The 15,494-nt window shown below is 35.6% G+C and overlaps 1 protein-coding gene across 1 annotated transcript in view; it reads left to right on the forward strand.

Annotated features, from left to right (window-relative positions):
• LOC149780130 (SUN domain-containing ossification factor-like) overlaps window positions 1-15,494 on the forward strand; it is a 122,797-nt gene that overhangs the window by 27,761 nt on the left and 79,542 nt on the right. Inside the window, exon 3 of the mRNA XM_089936905.1 lies at window positions 15,161-15,220. Coding sequence (XP_089793031.1) covers window positions 15,161-15,220 — 60 coding nt within the window. The remainder of the gene's footprint in view (window positions 1-15,160; window positions 15,221-15,494) is intronic.

Genomic DNA, 15,494 nt, shown 5'->3' on the forward strand with positions numbered 1-15,494 from the left:
AACTCTCCAGAGTCATTAAGAGTTTCCAAAAAGTCTCTAAGAATGTCACATGCGTCCATTGCAGACTGAATGCTTGGTTTCTGTCTTATTGGTTCAGCTAAATTGTCACAATACTCATGAGGGCCATAAACCTGCCTGGTAATGTCATCAATAATGTCATCATCTGTCAACGAAGCACAGGTTTTCAGATTATTGTCAATGCTCAGGTATTCATGTAGATTTCCACCAATGCCAATGGCAGAAATTTGAGCCAGTGGAATCCCAGACTCAGAGCTTGGGGCTGAATCATCAGTGTGGCTTGTATCATCCTTGTCAAGCAATTCAAGATGCCTTAAGCAGGGCACCATGCTTTTACATATATACCCAGGGACACAACACCATGCTTGCTGCAGTAGATAGAGTGCATCAAGAACATTTATACTGAATATTGTCATTTTCTCCATGGCCCTTGCCAACCATAAGAGTAGACGTTTACGATAATACACCTTCAAGTTATGGATAACAGTCATTGCCATGGGATGTGTTTTGCTGGTGGTGTTTGGTGGCAAAAATACTAGTCTCACCGCCTTCAACCCTTTAATTTCAACATGCACTGGACACTTGTTTATCACTAAAGCCACGTTCCTCTTTTCTTGGTAAAATTTGATGTCCAATTTGTTTACCCATCTTGAAAAGATTTCATGTGTCATCCAGGCTTTTGTGTTAGCTTGATATTCAGTTGGCAGTGTGCGAATATTTCTGAAACAGTTAGGCCTGGAAGTTTTGCCAATAACTAATAATGGTAGTTTGTGAGTTCCAGACAAATTGGCACAAACTAACACAGTCAGCCTGTCCTCACTTTCTTCTCCCTTGTGACAGTCTAATGCTCTATACTGTTCTGTTTGATTGGGGAAAGCACGGAAAAATAGCCCAGTCTCATCTGCAACATAGATGTCGTCATGACTGTACTGACTCAGTATGGTTGATGGCTGAATTTTAACATTTTCTGGTTTATTGCTGTTACTGTTACTAGGTTTGGTATTTGAATCTGCAGCCTCTGAGGTTGGAAATCTGCTAGCTTTCCTCAAGATTATTGCAGCCTCTGAGGTTGGATTTCTGCTAGCTTTCCTGAAGATTAATGCAGCCTCTGAGGTTGGATTTCTGCTAGCTTTCCTGAAATATATTGCATTCCTTGTCTTAAATCTGTCTAACCAACGTGCAGAACATTTAAAATCTCTAATACCTAACTTAGCAGCGAATTCATCTGCTTTAGACAGTATCAAAGGACCAGATACAGGTACATTTTTCTCTTTTGCAACTTTGATCCACTTTAGCACTGCCTCTTCTACCTCTTCAAAGCTTCCTGTTCGCATCCTTTTTCTATCTGGAGCGTACACACCATTTAAGTAAGCCTGTTTAATTTTGTCTGAATTTTTAATCCAAGTGGACAGGGTATTTGGAGGGATATTCAACTCCTTAGCTATTTGTGCTTTGGACTTTATTCCCTTCTCAACTTCCATTAGTGCCTCATACTTTGTCTCAATGCTTTTGGTACATAATTTCCTTTTTACACCAAAATTTCTAATCTGAATGCCCATGCAGCCTTCATTAGACATGTTAACATTTTCACAGAACAAGTCTAATGGATAAACACCACCATTGAGCCCATCTGCTGATTCGGCAGAATTTTCAGGCTCCAATTCTTCCCTTGCCTCAGCCCAGTTATCAGATCGTTCTTCAGGTACTGTGACAGTATTTTCAGGCTTCATTGGTGATTCTGATTGAATGATCTCCCTTGACTGGTTTGATCCTTCGTCATAATCGCTGTCTAAATTTTCAACCTTGATTGTGATAGATGACTCTGATCTGCACATTTCTGATATGTGCACAGTCTTGTCAGAATCCATGGATGTTAAATTTATAATTTCTGCAAATCAGAATTCGTTATAATCTATCACTGCTCTGTTTGCCTTTAATAACTTGCTTCTTCAAGTTTGTCACTTTACATATTCAACAGCTATTGCTTTGTCCATGCTCAACAGTCACAGAGACAGTTGTGGATTGTCTGCAGTTGGATTTTCCTATTGACCATTAAGAACTTGCTCCATTAGTACTTATACTCTGCATATTCGACAGCTATCTGCTTTGTCCTTGAACCAAAGTCACACAAAGACTTGTATTTTTTTTTCCTGCAGAGTGAACCCTTTGAATGCTCACTCCAGGTTGTGAAATGAATCAGTCTGAATTACTCTTCATATGACTTGACTTGACTCTGCAAATTTCCAAATATATTTTCCTTTGTTGAAAGTCACGACAGAATCAAGTTTTCAGCAAATAAACTCAGCCTGTTCTTAGTATGAAACAACCAGCCACGCCAGTAGTGATGTTCGTCGACCTATCCCAGAAATCCCTTCGTCTAAGCCAGGGCAATCGGATTTTTTTTAGCTAGACACAACTGCAATACTTGGCTGATTTCATCTTTGCATAGCATTGATTTGACAATGCTTCGAGGTATACGATTGGCAAGTGGGAATGGGTAATCAATAATACAGCTGGTTAGCATTGTTCGAGATACGTCATGTGTTCGACTAAGCCTAACAGTTTAGCTGAAGTCATTCCGAGATTACCGCAATACATGTACACAGGTAGTAGCAGACGATATTTGATACATCGGCAAGTGGCAAGAAAGCGGCATTGTAAACACTATTGGATCTTCCTGCTTTGTTATCATACGCGTAACATGTGGCTATCGTAAACATTCATTAAATGGAGCAGTTCAAACGGACTATATCATGATTTTGTGTCAGCAAATCAGAGAAGTTTCAACAAAAAAACAAACAAACAAACAAAAAAACCAACACCAACAAACAACCCCAACAAACAAACAAGCATCTCTCTCTCTCTCGCTCTCTCTCTCTCTCGATCGATTGGCAGAGTGACCAAGGACGGTTCTTTAACCCTTCATTGTACTAAATTAGTAGGTTTAGGCTCCAATCCATTGACACAGATAAACGAGTATGCTTGCTCGGTTTAGGCCCCAATCCATTGACACAAATAAACGAGTATGCTTGCTCGGTTTAGGCCCCAATCCATTGACACAGATAAACGAGTATGCTTGCTCGGTTTATAATTGTTACATGGATGGGCTGAGAAAACGGTCGCATTGACCAGCAAACGGTCGCATCGACCTGCAAACGGTCGCATTGACCTGACATCGGAATAAACTGGAATAATATCCAGGGCCTAGTTTACTTACATTATGTGTTAATGGTAGGCATAGACCTATATGTGAAAACATATTATGTCTCGGCTGCAGACGATTCCTTTCAAATAGCATAGCGTGCGTAACACAAATACCCACTGGCTGGGACTACACCCTAATGTATTAAATTGCCACGTCCCATTTTGTTTGTTCTGTAAACTGCATATATTTGATATCAAATGTTAGTCTGACCATTTTCAGGTAAAGAAATGTTTTTGAAAATGATTTTTATGGCTTATTTCATTTAAAGCATGTATAATTTAACTGTAAAGTTGGATATTAAAAAGCGGGGAAGGGGAGAAGGCTATAGTGCCTTGACTATATCAACATAAGAAATATACTTCCACGTGACCTCATATTATATTAAATAGAACAAATTGTGTTGTGATTTGTTTTAATGCCTCTAATTCACAAATAACAACTTTTTAAGAGTTTAAAAGAAGGCATGCCATTTTAAGTCTAGATCAGTGTATTGTCAATTTCAAGATGCAATGAATTGTTTAAAATATTACTAATATATGAAAGAATATTATTTAGAAAGGCAAAATGTATGTATAAAATGTCCAGAAATGTCATTCCTGTCTACCTAAGCAATATCTATTCACCAAAAAAATGCTGACAGGAAACTCCAAATTTATGGTCTGTTGAAAGTTAAAAAAATTGGATTATATAAAAGCTAAAGAAGAAATTATTGAAAAAGAGTTTTCAATATACTTGTCCACTGTGATGGAGCATTACTGAGAGTGACATATGGCAGGTTCCTAGCATTTCTTTTCATAACCAGTATCATACAAGATGGATTAAATCTTAAGAAAGTTGATACCTCCTCCTTTTATCTGCTTGTACATCTTTTCACAGGCGAAGTTTTCAGTACAATATGGTGTATTATATATTTGTATGTGCTCACTGATGCTTGTGTTATGAACTTGAAACATCAGTTGATTTTCAGAATAACTCACTCTTTAGTGTTAAGACTGTTTTCACACTATGCAGCATACATGTACACTGTGCATAAAAGAAGACCTCAAGGTAGATTAGTTCCTGTAACTGAGATTCCTTCTCTACATAAAGTGATTATTATTATTATTATTAACTACTGCCAGTTCACATCGGTGTTGCTCTAAAATCAGTTACGTGAGCTGTACTGTTGTTTGTAATTGCCTATTCATTCATTCATTCATTCATTCATTCTGATTTTGTAGGCAAGTACAAACTACAGTGGGACTGTTTCTGTGGAAAGCTAATAATAATAGTACAAAAAATTTGTTTTTCAATGTGGTATTGTACAAAGTTGTTTTCCGCTGGTACTGTACCAAGTTGTTTTTACACTGACACTGTACAGAGTTTAAAATACATGCATAGACATGCATTAAGATACATACACAGTATTAGTGATGTTTTGGGTTTTGTACACCTAAAACTTTGGTCAAGTTGCATAGTAAATAGTGATTAGGTACCAAATTTGAAAGTTGGAACATGTGTGCACCAAGAAAAATAATTTCAAATCTTGTGGTAAGGAGATTCTTTTTCATCTTAAGGATCCCATGCCCCTCCTCCCAGCCCTGAAAGTCTTAACTGTGGTTTCAGAGATTGACCTAGTTCTGAGCAAGAAGAAGAGTCAGCATAAAATATTGAATGTGGAGAATTCTAAGTAAGGTCCTTCTGTTCAGTTTGCTTTGCATAGGTACCAAGTTGGTTGATATACATGTACCTGGAAAATATTATTATTGGCCAGTGGTTTCAAACTGTTCCTAAGGGCACAGACATTTTTATGCTTTATCCTTACACACATCTGTCTTTCCTGTCAGTCTGTCCATCTAGATCCAACAGATTTTAAACACAGCTATGAGATCAAGTGATACAAGAATGCTTGGTCATAATGCTGTCATTGAAATCAGGTATTCCAATGGCTGCAGAACACTTAATAGCTTATGCATAATTTTGTCAAAACCTAAAAACAAAATATTTTGCAAAGGAGAATTAAATTATCAATGACTCTTTAAAAAAAGGAGTTTGGAAATCTACAGTCTCTGCCCATCACCCTTGATTGAGAAGGCAGCTAAATCTGGGATGGTTTTGTAGAATTATGAGTAGATAATGTGATTTCAGATCCTGGACACATCCTAAGGGGTGGGTGGGGGTTGGGATCAATGGTAACATTTTCATGCATACAGTGCACTCATCCATGTAACCTAGGGGTGGGTCAAAATACAGCCCGTGGACCAGACATAGCCCATGGCCTGGTTTTATACATTAATTTACATTTTAGGGTGTGGCTTTAAAAATTATACATCTGGTCTGTGCCTTGGAGGAAGTTATCTACGCCTGGATGTAACCAGAACTCCATCTTTGCCAATAGATAGAATTATTAGAATATATTCTGTATTGCCATTTATATATATGACAAGAAAAAAGTTTTTGTGTTGAGGAGTTGGAGTTGGAATGGGGTGTTATTGGAGCAGAATTTAATAAAGTGCAGATATTTGTGATGGCCGAGTGAGCTCTGTCCACCCAGAGAATTGTCAGTAAGAATGCATTTTGTAGGATTGATGTTAATACGCGATTCTGGCCATAAATAGAATATATGCAATATCATTTTTTGAGTGGACACAAATCTTTTAGTGAACATTCTCCTCTAAAGTTAAACTATATCATCAGTTTGACCCATCTGTATTATGGAGATGTGTTACTGTGAATTAGGTACATTAATACTATGGAGATGTGTTTTAGGTACATTAATACTATGGAGATGTGTTACTGTGAATTAAGTACATTAATACTATGGAGATGTGTTACTGTGAATTAGGTACATTAATTCTACCAGTTCTGTGCATTTATTATGGAGATGTGTTACTGTGAATTAGGTACATTAATAACTATGGAGATGTGTTACTGTGAATTAGGTACATTAATACTACCAGTTCTGTGCATTTATTATGGAGATGTGTTACTGTGAATTAGGTACATTAATACTATGGAGATGTGTTACTGTGAATTAGGTACATTACTACTACCACTCTGAGTTCTGTGCATTTATTATGGAGATGTGTTACTGTGAATTAGGTACATCAGTACTACCAGTTCTGTGCATTTATTATGGAGATGTGTTACTGTGAATTAGGTACATTAATTCTACCAGTTCTGTGCATTTATTATGGAGATGTGTTACTGTGAATTAGGTACATCAATACTACCAGTTCTGTGCATTTATTATGAAGATGTGTTACAGTGAATTAGGTACATCAGTACTACCAGTTCTGTGCATTTATTATGGAGATGTGTTACAGTGAATTTAGGTACATCAGTACTACCAGTTCTGTGCATTTATTATGGAGATGTGTTACAGTGAATTAGGTACATCAGTACTACCAGTTCTGTGCATTTATTATGGAGATGTGTTACAGTGAATTTAGGTACATCAGTACTACCAGTTATGTGCATTTATTATGGAGATGTGTTACAGTGAATTAGGTACATCAATACTACCAGTTCTGTGCATTTATTATGGAGATGTGTTACTGTGAATTAGGTACATTAATAACTATGGAGATGTGTTACTGTGAATTAGGTACATTAATACTACCAGTTCTGTGCATTTATTATGGAGATGTGTTACTGTGAATTAGGTACATTAATACTATGGAGATGTGTTACTGTGAATTAGGTACATCAATACTACCAGTTCTGTGCATTTATTATGGAGATGTGTTACAGTGAATTTAATACTACCAGTTCTGTGCATTTATTATGGAGATGTGTTACAGTGAATTAGGTACATCAGTACTACCAGTTCTGTGCATTTATTATGGAGATGTGTTACAGTGAATTAGGTACATCAATACTACCAGTTCTGTGCATTTATTATGGAGATGTGTTACAGTGAATTAGGTACATTAATACTACCAGTTCTGTGCATTTTGTATGGAGAGGATATTCACGTTGTCTCTACTGCCAGTTTTTCTTTTAGGAGATGCATTAATGTTATCTTTACTGTCAATTTTTTTAAGGAGATGCATTAATGTATCTCTACTCTCTGTTTTTTTAAGGAGATGCATTAACATTATCTCTACTGTCAGTTTTTTAAGGAGATGCATTAACGTTATCTTTACTGTCAGTTTTTTAAGGAGATGCATTAATGTAATATCTACTGTCAGTTTTTTAAGGAGATGCATTAATGTTATCTGCTGTCATTTTTTTAAGGTGATGCAATGAATGCAGGCATGTGCAACTTCCTCCATATTATGGGCTGGATATGCGATTTTTAAAGTTATTATACCTTATGATGTAAATAAGCAGACTACGTAGGTTGCAGGCAGGATCTGGTCTATGGATTATGGGTTGCACATGCCTGCATTAATGTTACATCTGCTGTCATGTTATCATGAAATGTAGACAGATTTATTTTACCCATGCAGTGAATTTAATGTTACATGTTATGTGAATTTATTTTGGGTATCAATTTTCATTGTTGTGTAAAAAAATATTTGCAGGTACTTAAATTTAGATTGGGGAGCATTTTCCACCAAAAAAGTGTTTTCTGTTGTGTATTTATGTTGTTGTTATTGTAGGGTTTAATGCCATTTTTCAGCACATGATAGGCTATACATGGCGGCCAGTATTAATGGTGGAGGAAGAACCCGGGAAAATCCTGGAAAGAACCACCGGCCCACGAGAAGCTACTGGCAAGCTTTCTCACATAACCTCATTGGCCAAATCCGAGACTCGAACCAATAAGGTTCTATCCAACTGATGTAGCTTGTGGGTTTGGTTACAGGTTTACCAAATGTATTTAGCTGTGCACAGTTGGCATCATAAATGTATCACATAACACCTTCATAATCTAGAACTCTTTAGTTGTACTGTAGTTTTACAATCAGTTGGCTTACCAAGTAAACAAACACACACACACACACACACACACACACACACAGAATAAAGACCTTTCCATCTAATGTGTATCCTTGCCATTATATATTTTGTTCACATAATCATCTGATATCATCGCTGGGTCAACCTAGGGATGGTGTTCTTGCATAGCATTGATGAGATTTGCATGAATTTGCTCAGAGCACAAATATCAGGTTTCTCTCTATGATACAGTAATCTCCAAAATAAAAACAGACAATGTATTAATAATGTAAGTGCACTAAATTAGCTGACCACCACCTTTTAAGAGGAGCACAATTATCAGTAAAAGCAGATATACATACATATACAGTATAGACACCTCTAGTTCAACCGTTCTTTTTTCTTCATTCGTAGGCAACTGTTTTGAGTGGGTTTTATGTACTTACTTGCATAATGTACATCAGTGCACAGGTGATAGATGTCAACACTGGGCTACTGTTTACCAGTACATTCTTGGTAAAGTGGGCAGTAATATTTTAGGGACTTTGCAAGTGTTACCGTTATCTTATATTTTACATTCAAAGTAACAGAATGTTAACATCATTATGTTTTATCATTTTGTTTGTGACATTTACATTTATTTGGAAGAGTTTATCTTCCTAAATTTTTTGTGCAATTCATTTGACGTATTTTTAACTTACCTTTGGTTGGCTTGATATAGCCTTTATTGTGCTGAGGTGCCATAATTGTTACTGCCATACATAAAGTAAAAATGCCAATTTGAACAAAGATGTTGATCTCTACCAGTTGTAGAGTATATAACTGGTAAATTGAATACAAATCTCTATCTTTCCGATTAATATTGTAGAGTATGTAACTGGTAAATTAAATACAGATCTTTCCAATTAATATTATAGAGTATGTAACTGGTAAATTGAATAAAAATCTTTCCGATTAATATTGTAGAGTATGTAACTGGTAAATTAAATACAGATCTTTCCAATTAATATTGTAGAGTATGTAACTGGTGAATTGAATACAAATCTTTCCAATTACTGGTAATATTGTAGAGTATGTAATTGGTAAATTGAATAAAAATCTTTCCGATTAATATTGTAGAGTATGTAACTGGTAAATTAAATACAGATCTTTCCAATTAATATTGTAGAGTATGTAACTGGTGAATTGAATACAAATCTTTCCAGTTACTGGTAATATTGTAGAGTATGTAACTGGTGAATTGAATACAAATCTTTCCAATTAATATTGTAGAGTATGTAACTGGTAAATTAAATACAGATCTTTCCAATTAATATTGTAGAGTATGTAACTGGTGAATTGAATACAAATCTTTCCGATTAATATTGTAGAGTATGTAACTGGTAAATTAAATACAGATCTTTCCGATTAATATTGTAGAGTATGTAACTGGTAAATTGAATAAAATTCTTTCCGATTAATATTGTAGAGTATGTAACTGGTAAATTAAATACAGATCTTTCCAATTAATATTGTAGAGTATGTAACTGGTGAATTGAATACAAATCTTTCTGATTAATATTGTAGAGTATGTAACTGGTAAATTAAATACAGATCTTTCCAATTAATATTGTACAGTATGTTACTGGTAAATTAAATACAGATCTTTCCAATTAATATTGTAGAGTATGTAACTGGTAAATTCAAATACAAATCTTTCTGATTAATATTGTAGAGTATGTAACTGGTGAATTGAATACAAATCTTTCCGATTAATATTGTAGAGTATGTAACTGGTGAATTGAATACAAATCTTTCTGATTAATATTGTAGAGTATGTAACTGGTAAATTGAATAAAAATCTTTCCGATTAATATTAGGGCATAACCGACTTTTGATCCGGAAATCGGATTCCACCAGATACTATGAACTTCTGATTAATCGGAGTCGGACAAGGCAGGAACGACCGATTCGGATAATAAAAATAATAAAGTTGAATTTCTATAGCACCATGTCTAACACTGCGTGTCATTCGATAGTGCGTTAATAAAGTTAAATAAGAAGTCAGAAAAGTCCAATATGGTCAACACAACGGGGTGAAACGATAATACTTGAGTTAGACCGAAAGATTTAAATTTATTAAAATATATAATACAGTCCTACCCGTTTATGTCAACATCCTCAATAATGAAGGCATAATATTGAATACATTGACACATGCTAATGAGGTATTAAAAGAAAATGATTCTTACAATCGTAAATATAAATAAAGTTAATAAGGAAACTTTCACAGCACAATAAACTTGTTTCAATCACCGATCACTTTGGAAAATGCAAGAATCGATCAGATTTCATTGCTTTTATTTAAGTCGCCGCAAGAGGCCAACTTTATAGGACCAAACAAAAGCCTGTTTTATTTTTATTTGACCGCGACATTAAAGCATGGCGGCAAGATCAACTAATTGTTGAATAAAGTACAGGATGGAACTGGCCGCTTGCCGACATAAATGATTAAAGCCTGGCGGCAAGATCAACTAATTGTTGAACAAAGAATGGGTCGGAACTGGCAGCTGGTCGACATAAATGATTAGGCGGCAAAACGTGTGTAACACGGTTTAAAAAGTTAATTTGAAAAACCTTTTAATTTGGCATTTCCGATTAATTGAATCGTATCCGGAATCGGAAAAATTTCATGCCCAAAATCCGGAATCGGAAATCAGTAGAAAAATGCTAATCGGTTATGCCCTAATTAATATTGTAGAGTATGTAACTGGTGAATTGAATACAAATCTTTCTGATTAATATTGTAGAGTATGTAACTGGTAAATTGAATACAAATCTTTCCGATTAATATTGTAGAGTATGTAAGTGGTAAATTGAATAAAAATCTTTAAGATTAATATTGTAGAGTATGTAACTGGTAAATTGAATACAAATCTTTCTGATTAATGTTGTAGAGTATGTAACTGGTAAATTGAATACAAATCTTTCCGATTAATATTGTAGAGTATGTAACTGGTGAATTGAATACAAATCTTTCCAATTAATATTGTAGAGTATGTAACTGGTAAATTGAATACAAATCTTTCCGATTAATATTGTAGAGTATGTAACTGGTGAATTGAATACAAATCTTTCCAATTAATATTGTAGAGTATGTAACTGGTAAATTGAATACAAATCTTTCCGATTAATATTGTAGAGTATGTAACTGGTGAATTGAATACAAATCTTTCCAATTAATAGTGCTGCTAGAGAGCTTTGTGTCAGATGAGAAGATTTATATTATCTGACAAAGAATAAAGTTTTTATTGTGTTCAGATAGGTTAAGGTGTATAAACAATTAGTAGCAAATGCTTGGCTTGTTAGCATTTTGAAACCAGAATGTCCAGTTTTCTCATTTGATTAATGTTCACATCTTGTCTAATCACTATATTTGTGGAGGAGCTGGATGGAAGTGCTGACGTACTTCCATAGAAATTTGTCATGCTCACTTTGGTTTTGGAAAGTCAGATTGTCATTCCACAGAGCGTCAACCTTCACTTCCAATTAAATATTAATTGTTAGAAAGTGATGACTGAAAGGACATGAGTGAGTACCCTCTCAACTGCTTCCTGGATCTAGCCACCCATGCACCCAGGACCCTGACTGGTTTCGTTACTATTGTAATCCTAATTGATCTGGTTTATTTATTTGTTAAGTTAATCACTTTTCTTTGTCAGTGAGAGGTTTATTTACCCCTTTTTTGCTGGTGATGCCAGTGCAGCCATTATTGCTGAATGTTTTTGTGGTCATGTGACAGCTGAATTGATGAGACCTATTATTGCAACATCAGGGATTTGAACGATACAGTTGTCTTTCAGCCAGGATTTGGTTAAATGGTGGATAAAACATAATTATTAAAGCTATGCTTTAAATAGGGATATAAACAAAGAAATGACTAGAAAACTTTATTTTTTTATTCAGATTACAGTTTTCTATATAGTATAGACTTGGTTAAGTGTTTGTGCTCATGCACATGTACCCTAAATACATACACTGTACTACATTATACACAGAATCATGGGATGTGTCTTGATGAGTAATACACCATGACTTCAAAAGTAGGTCATTTTGACTAATACTTCATGCATCATTGGCTTTAGTTAAGCTTTGTAATGTAAGTATACTTTTTAAGCCCTGTTTATGATAGAATCATTAAGCACACAATGCATCACAATTAGTGCTTCACTGTTACAGAAGTAAAGGTCACTGTGACCTAAATTGCACATTTTATTGCCTAATTGGGTTAAGCTGATGTGTTTAGCTCATGACCACATACATTATTTGCACTCTGTATACATACACAGTACTGTTATTCTTAGAATCATTAAAGTTGCTGACTCAGCACACTTACCAGCTTTTCCTGACACAAACCAAGCCGATATATTATATTATGCATTAGAGTGCTCTAACAGAACCACTATTCTGAAGCATACCCTCTCAGTAGTAAGTAAGCAATACTGGGAATGCATAACTGTGTTAGGACAAAGCACTGTTTTATGTCTTGGTTCTTGAAGTATTTAATCAGGCAGAGTGCCAGTCTTTGAGATCTTTTTGCACAGTTCTGTTTTGACTTATCAACATGAGGACTACCATTTGCATATTCTTATGCTGTAATCTGTCAGAGTTCATTAATCAGATTGTTAGATTTAATGATTATGATACCAGACAAATCCTTCTCAATCATCCTCTACCTTGCTGTGTCAGTTGTATCATTTTTGTGCATTTAACTTCATGTGCTCTCTTGTTTTCTCTTATCAGGGCCTTGGTGGCTGAGTGGTATAAAGCATCTCACCTCTGTCCATGTGGGTTCGAGTCTCGGGCTCAGCCAACATTTGCATGTGAGAAAGTTTGTCGCTTCCCGTAGATGAATAGTTTTTTTCCAGGGTTCCTCCTTACCAAATGTACTGCCACCACGTATAACCTATCATATGCTAAAAAATGGTATTATACCCACAAAGTTATAAACGCTCTTTCCTACCTCTTACCTGCAGTGGTTCAGTGGTTAACAAGTCAATATCCTGACTAAATGGGTTTGGGTTCAAATCTTGCCATCATCTAGGCTCTCTCTCACTCATGCATGTAAAATTCATATATACATGTATGGGCATATGCATGCTTTACCAGTTACTTGTCAATAAAATAAATGTTCAAGATTTTTACATTTGAAAAATATTGTCAGTTGTTTTATAATGTCATTACATAAAATCAGTAGTATTAGGCTTTATTCCATTATGGGGCTTTCTGGAAAATACATATTTATATGAAATGTGTGAATGTACAGTGATTGCCATAGAGAAGGAAAGTCAATTTTGGAACCTCCTCATTCCATTCTGAGACTTCAGTTTTTACTGCCACAGAGAATCTTGGCAGCCCTCTTGGCAGTAATGACATTTCCAAGTTTAAAATTGTGTCGGTTATCCATGGAAGGTGTTTCCTCCGTTGTTATATACCTGAAGCAGAGAGAGATCGAGATCTGCCTGTAATAAAATTAAAATTTTCAGATGTCTCAGAAAACGTGTGAAAATTTGGAAATGTTTTAAAAGAATTGTGAAATTTCAATTTTTTTGAAAATTTGCATATGCAAGATACCAAAGTTAACAGTGATCAAATGACCTCTTTTAGTGAGACCTACAGTTCGCCCATATCTTTATTAACTGTAGAATGCAATAGCACAAAGATTGGTGTCATAGTTCTCAAATATTAATAAGTTGTATGTGACTGAAAGAAACTTCTGGTTTCACATAGTTATGTGTGATGACTAAAGTTCAATAGCAGCTAGATCTGGAGTATTACAATTCCAGAATGCAGTAATTTGATGTGCTAGATGGTCAACCATGTAGGTATTTTTAACGGCAGCACTTTGATGTGCTAGATGGTCAGTCATGTATGTATTTTTAACGGCAGCACTTTGATGTGCTAGATGGTCAATCGTAGGTATTTTTAACGGCAGCACTTTGGTGCACTAGATGGTCAACCATGTAGGTATTTTTAATGGCAGCACTTTGGTACACTAGATGGTCACTCATGTAGGTATTCGTAATGGCAGCACTTTGGTACACTAGATGGTCAACCATGTAGGTATTTTTAATGGCAGCACTTTGGTGTGCTAGATGGTCAGCCATGTAGGTATTTTTAATGGCAGCACTTTGGTACACTAGATGGTCAGTCATGTAGGTATTTGTAACAGCAGCACTTGGATGTGCTAGATGGTCAACCATGGAGGTATTTTTAACGGCAGTACTTTGGTACACTAGATGGTCAGTCATGTAGGTATTTGTAACAGCAGCACTTTGATGTGCTAGATGGTCAACCATGGAGGTATTTTTAACGGCAGCACTTTGGTAGACTAGATGGTCAGTCATGTTGGTATTTTTTAATGGCAGCACTTTGATGTGCTAGATGGTCAACATGTAGGTATTTTTAACAACAGAATTTGGCAGCCACTTAAGAAATCACAGCACCAATCTAACAAAGCTTCATTTTCTAGGTATTACTTTGGTTTTAGGAATCTTCACGTGACTTAGTCAGACGACTTGGGTTATTATTATTGGGAACCATTGCATTTAAAAAAAATATGCCACAGTGACTTATTTTGCATGAGTGACTTGTCTTTAGGCTTATCGAAATATTACAACTGGTTTTCCTTGCAGGCATGTTATTTTCATGGAAGTTGCTTAGGGTTTTGCCCAGATAATTTGAAACTAACTCCAGAGGAAAGTAGGTCATAGAGGCCTATTTTTCTCATACTAGTGACATTGCTGTTTACAGTTGTAGGGTGGTCATTAGGTTATCATAGTGTTAAAATTATATTTTCATTGAGTTATATGTACATATAGAAATTTGGTAAATTCAGAAATTACTGCTTTTTCTTTGATTCATTGCAAAGCACAGATTATAATTGCAATATCAGACATACACGTTGACTGAGTCACTCTCTGCTTTAAATATTTAATTTTTGAATGGCTTTACTGTATTTTATTTTCTTAAGATCAAGCTGAGTACTACTGTGAAATCTTCTCTCAAAGGATTTTCAAATTATCATTTTAGGTGACAGAGATCATTCCATCCAAGACACTACCATCAAATGAAGCAGATCCCACCCTTGATGTAAGTACAAGACTACAGTAGTCCCCCTCTTGAATGGCCCCCAGACCAGCGGCCAACTGCTTCTTATGGCCAGAATCACTTGGCATCTACAAGTTCGTGTTCAAAAGTACCTCTCAACAATGGCCACCCCTCTAACACAACCAGCAGTTAGCACATTAGTACGTACATTACATATACTTGTCAGAGAAATTTAGTCCCCCTCTGGAAAGGTCACCCGTTTTATAAGGCCACTTTCCTGGTGCAGAAGGGGTGGCTGTATAAGAGAGGGACCACT

This window comes from Sinohyriopsis cumingii, chromosome 16 (genome assembly GCF_028554795.1).
Source record: "Sinohyriopsis cumingii isolate HCF-2022 chromosome 16, ASM2855479v2, whole genome shotgun sequence".
Classification (NCBI taxonomy): domain Eukaryota; kingdom Metazoa; phylum Mollusca; class Bivalvia; order Unionida; family Unionidae; genus Sinohyriopsis; species Sinohyriopsis cumingii.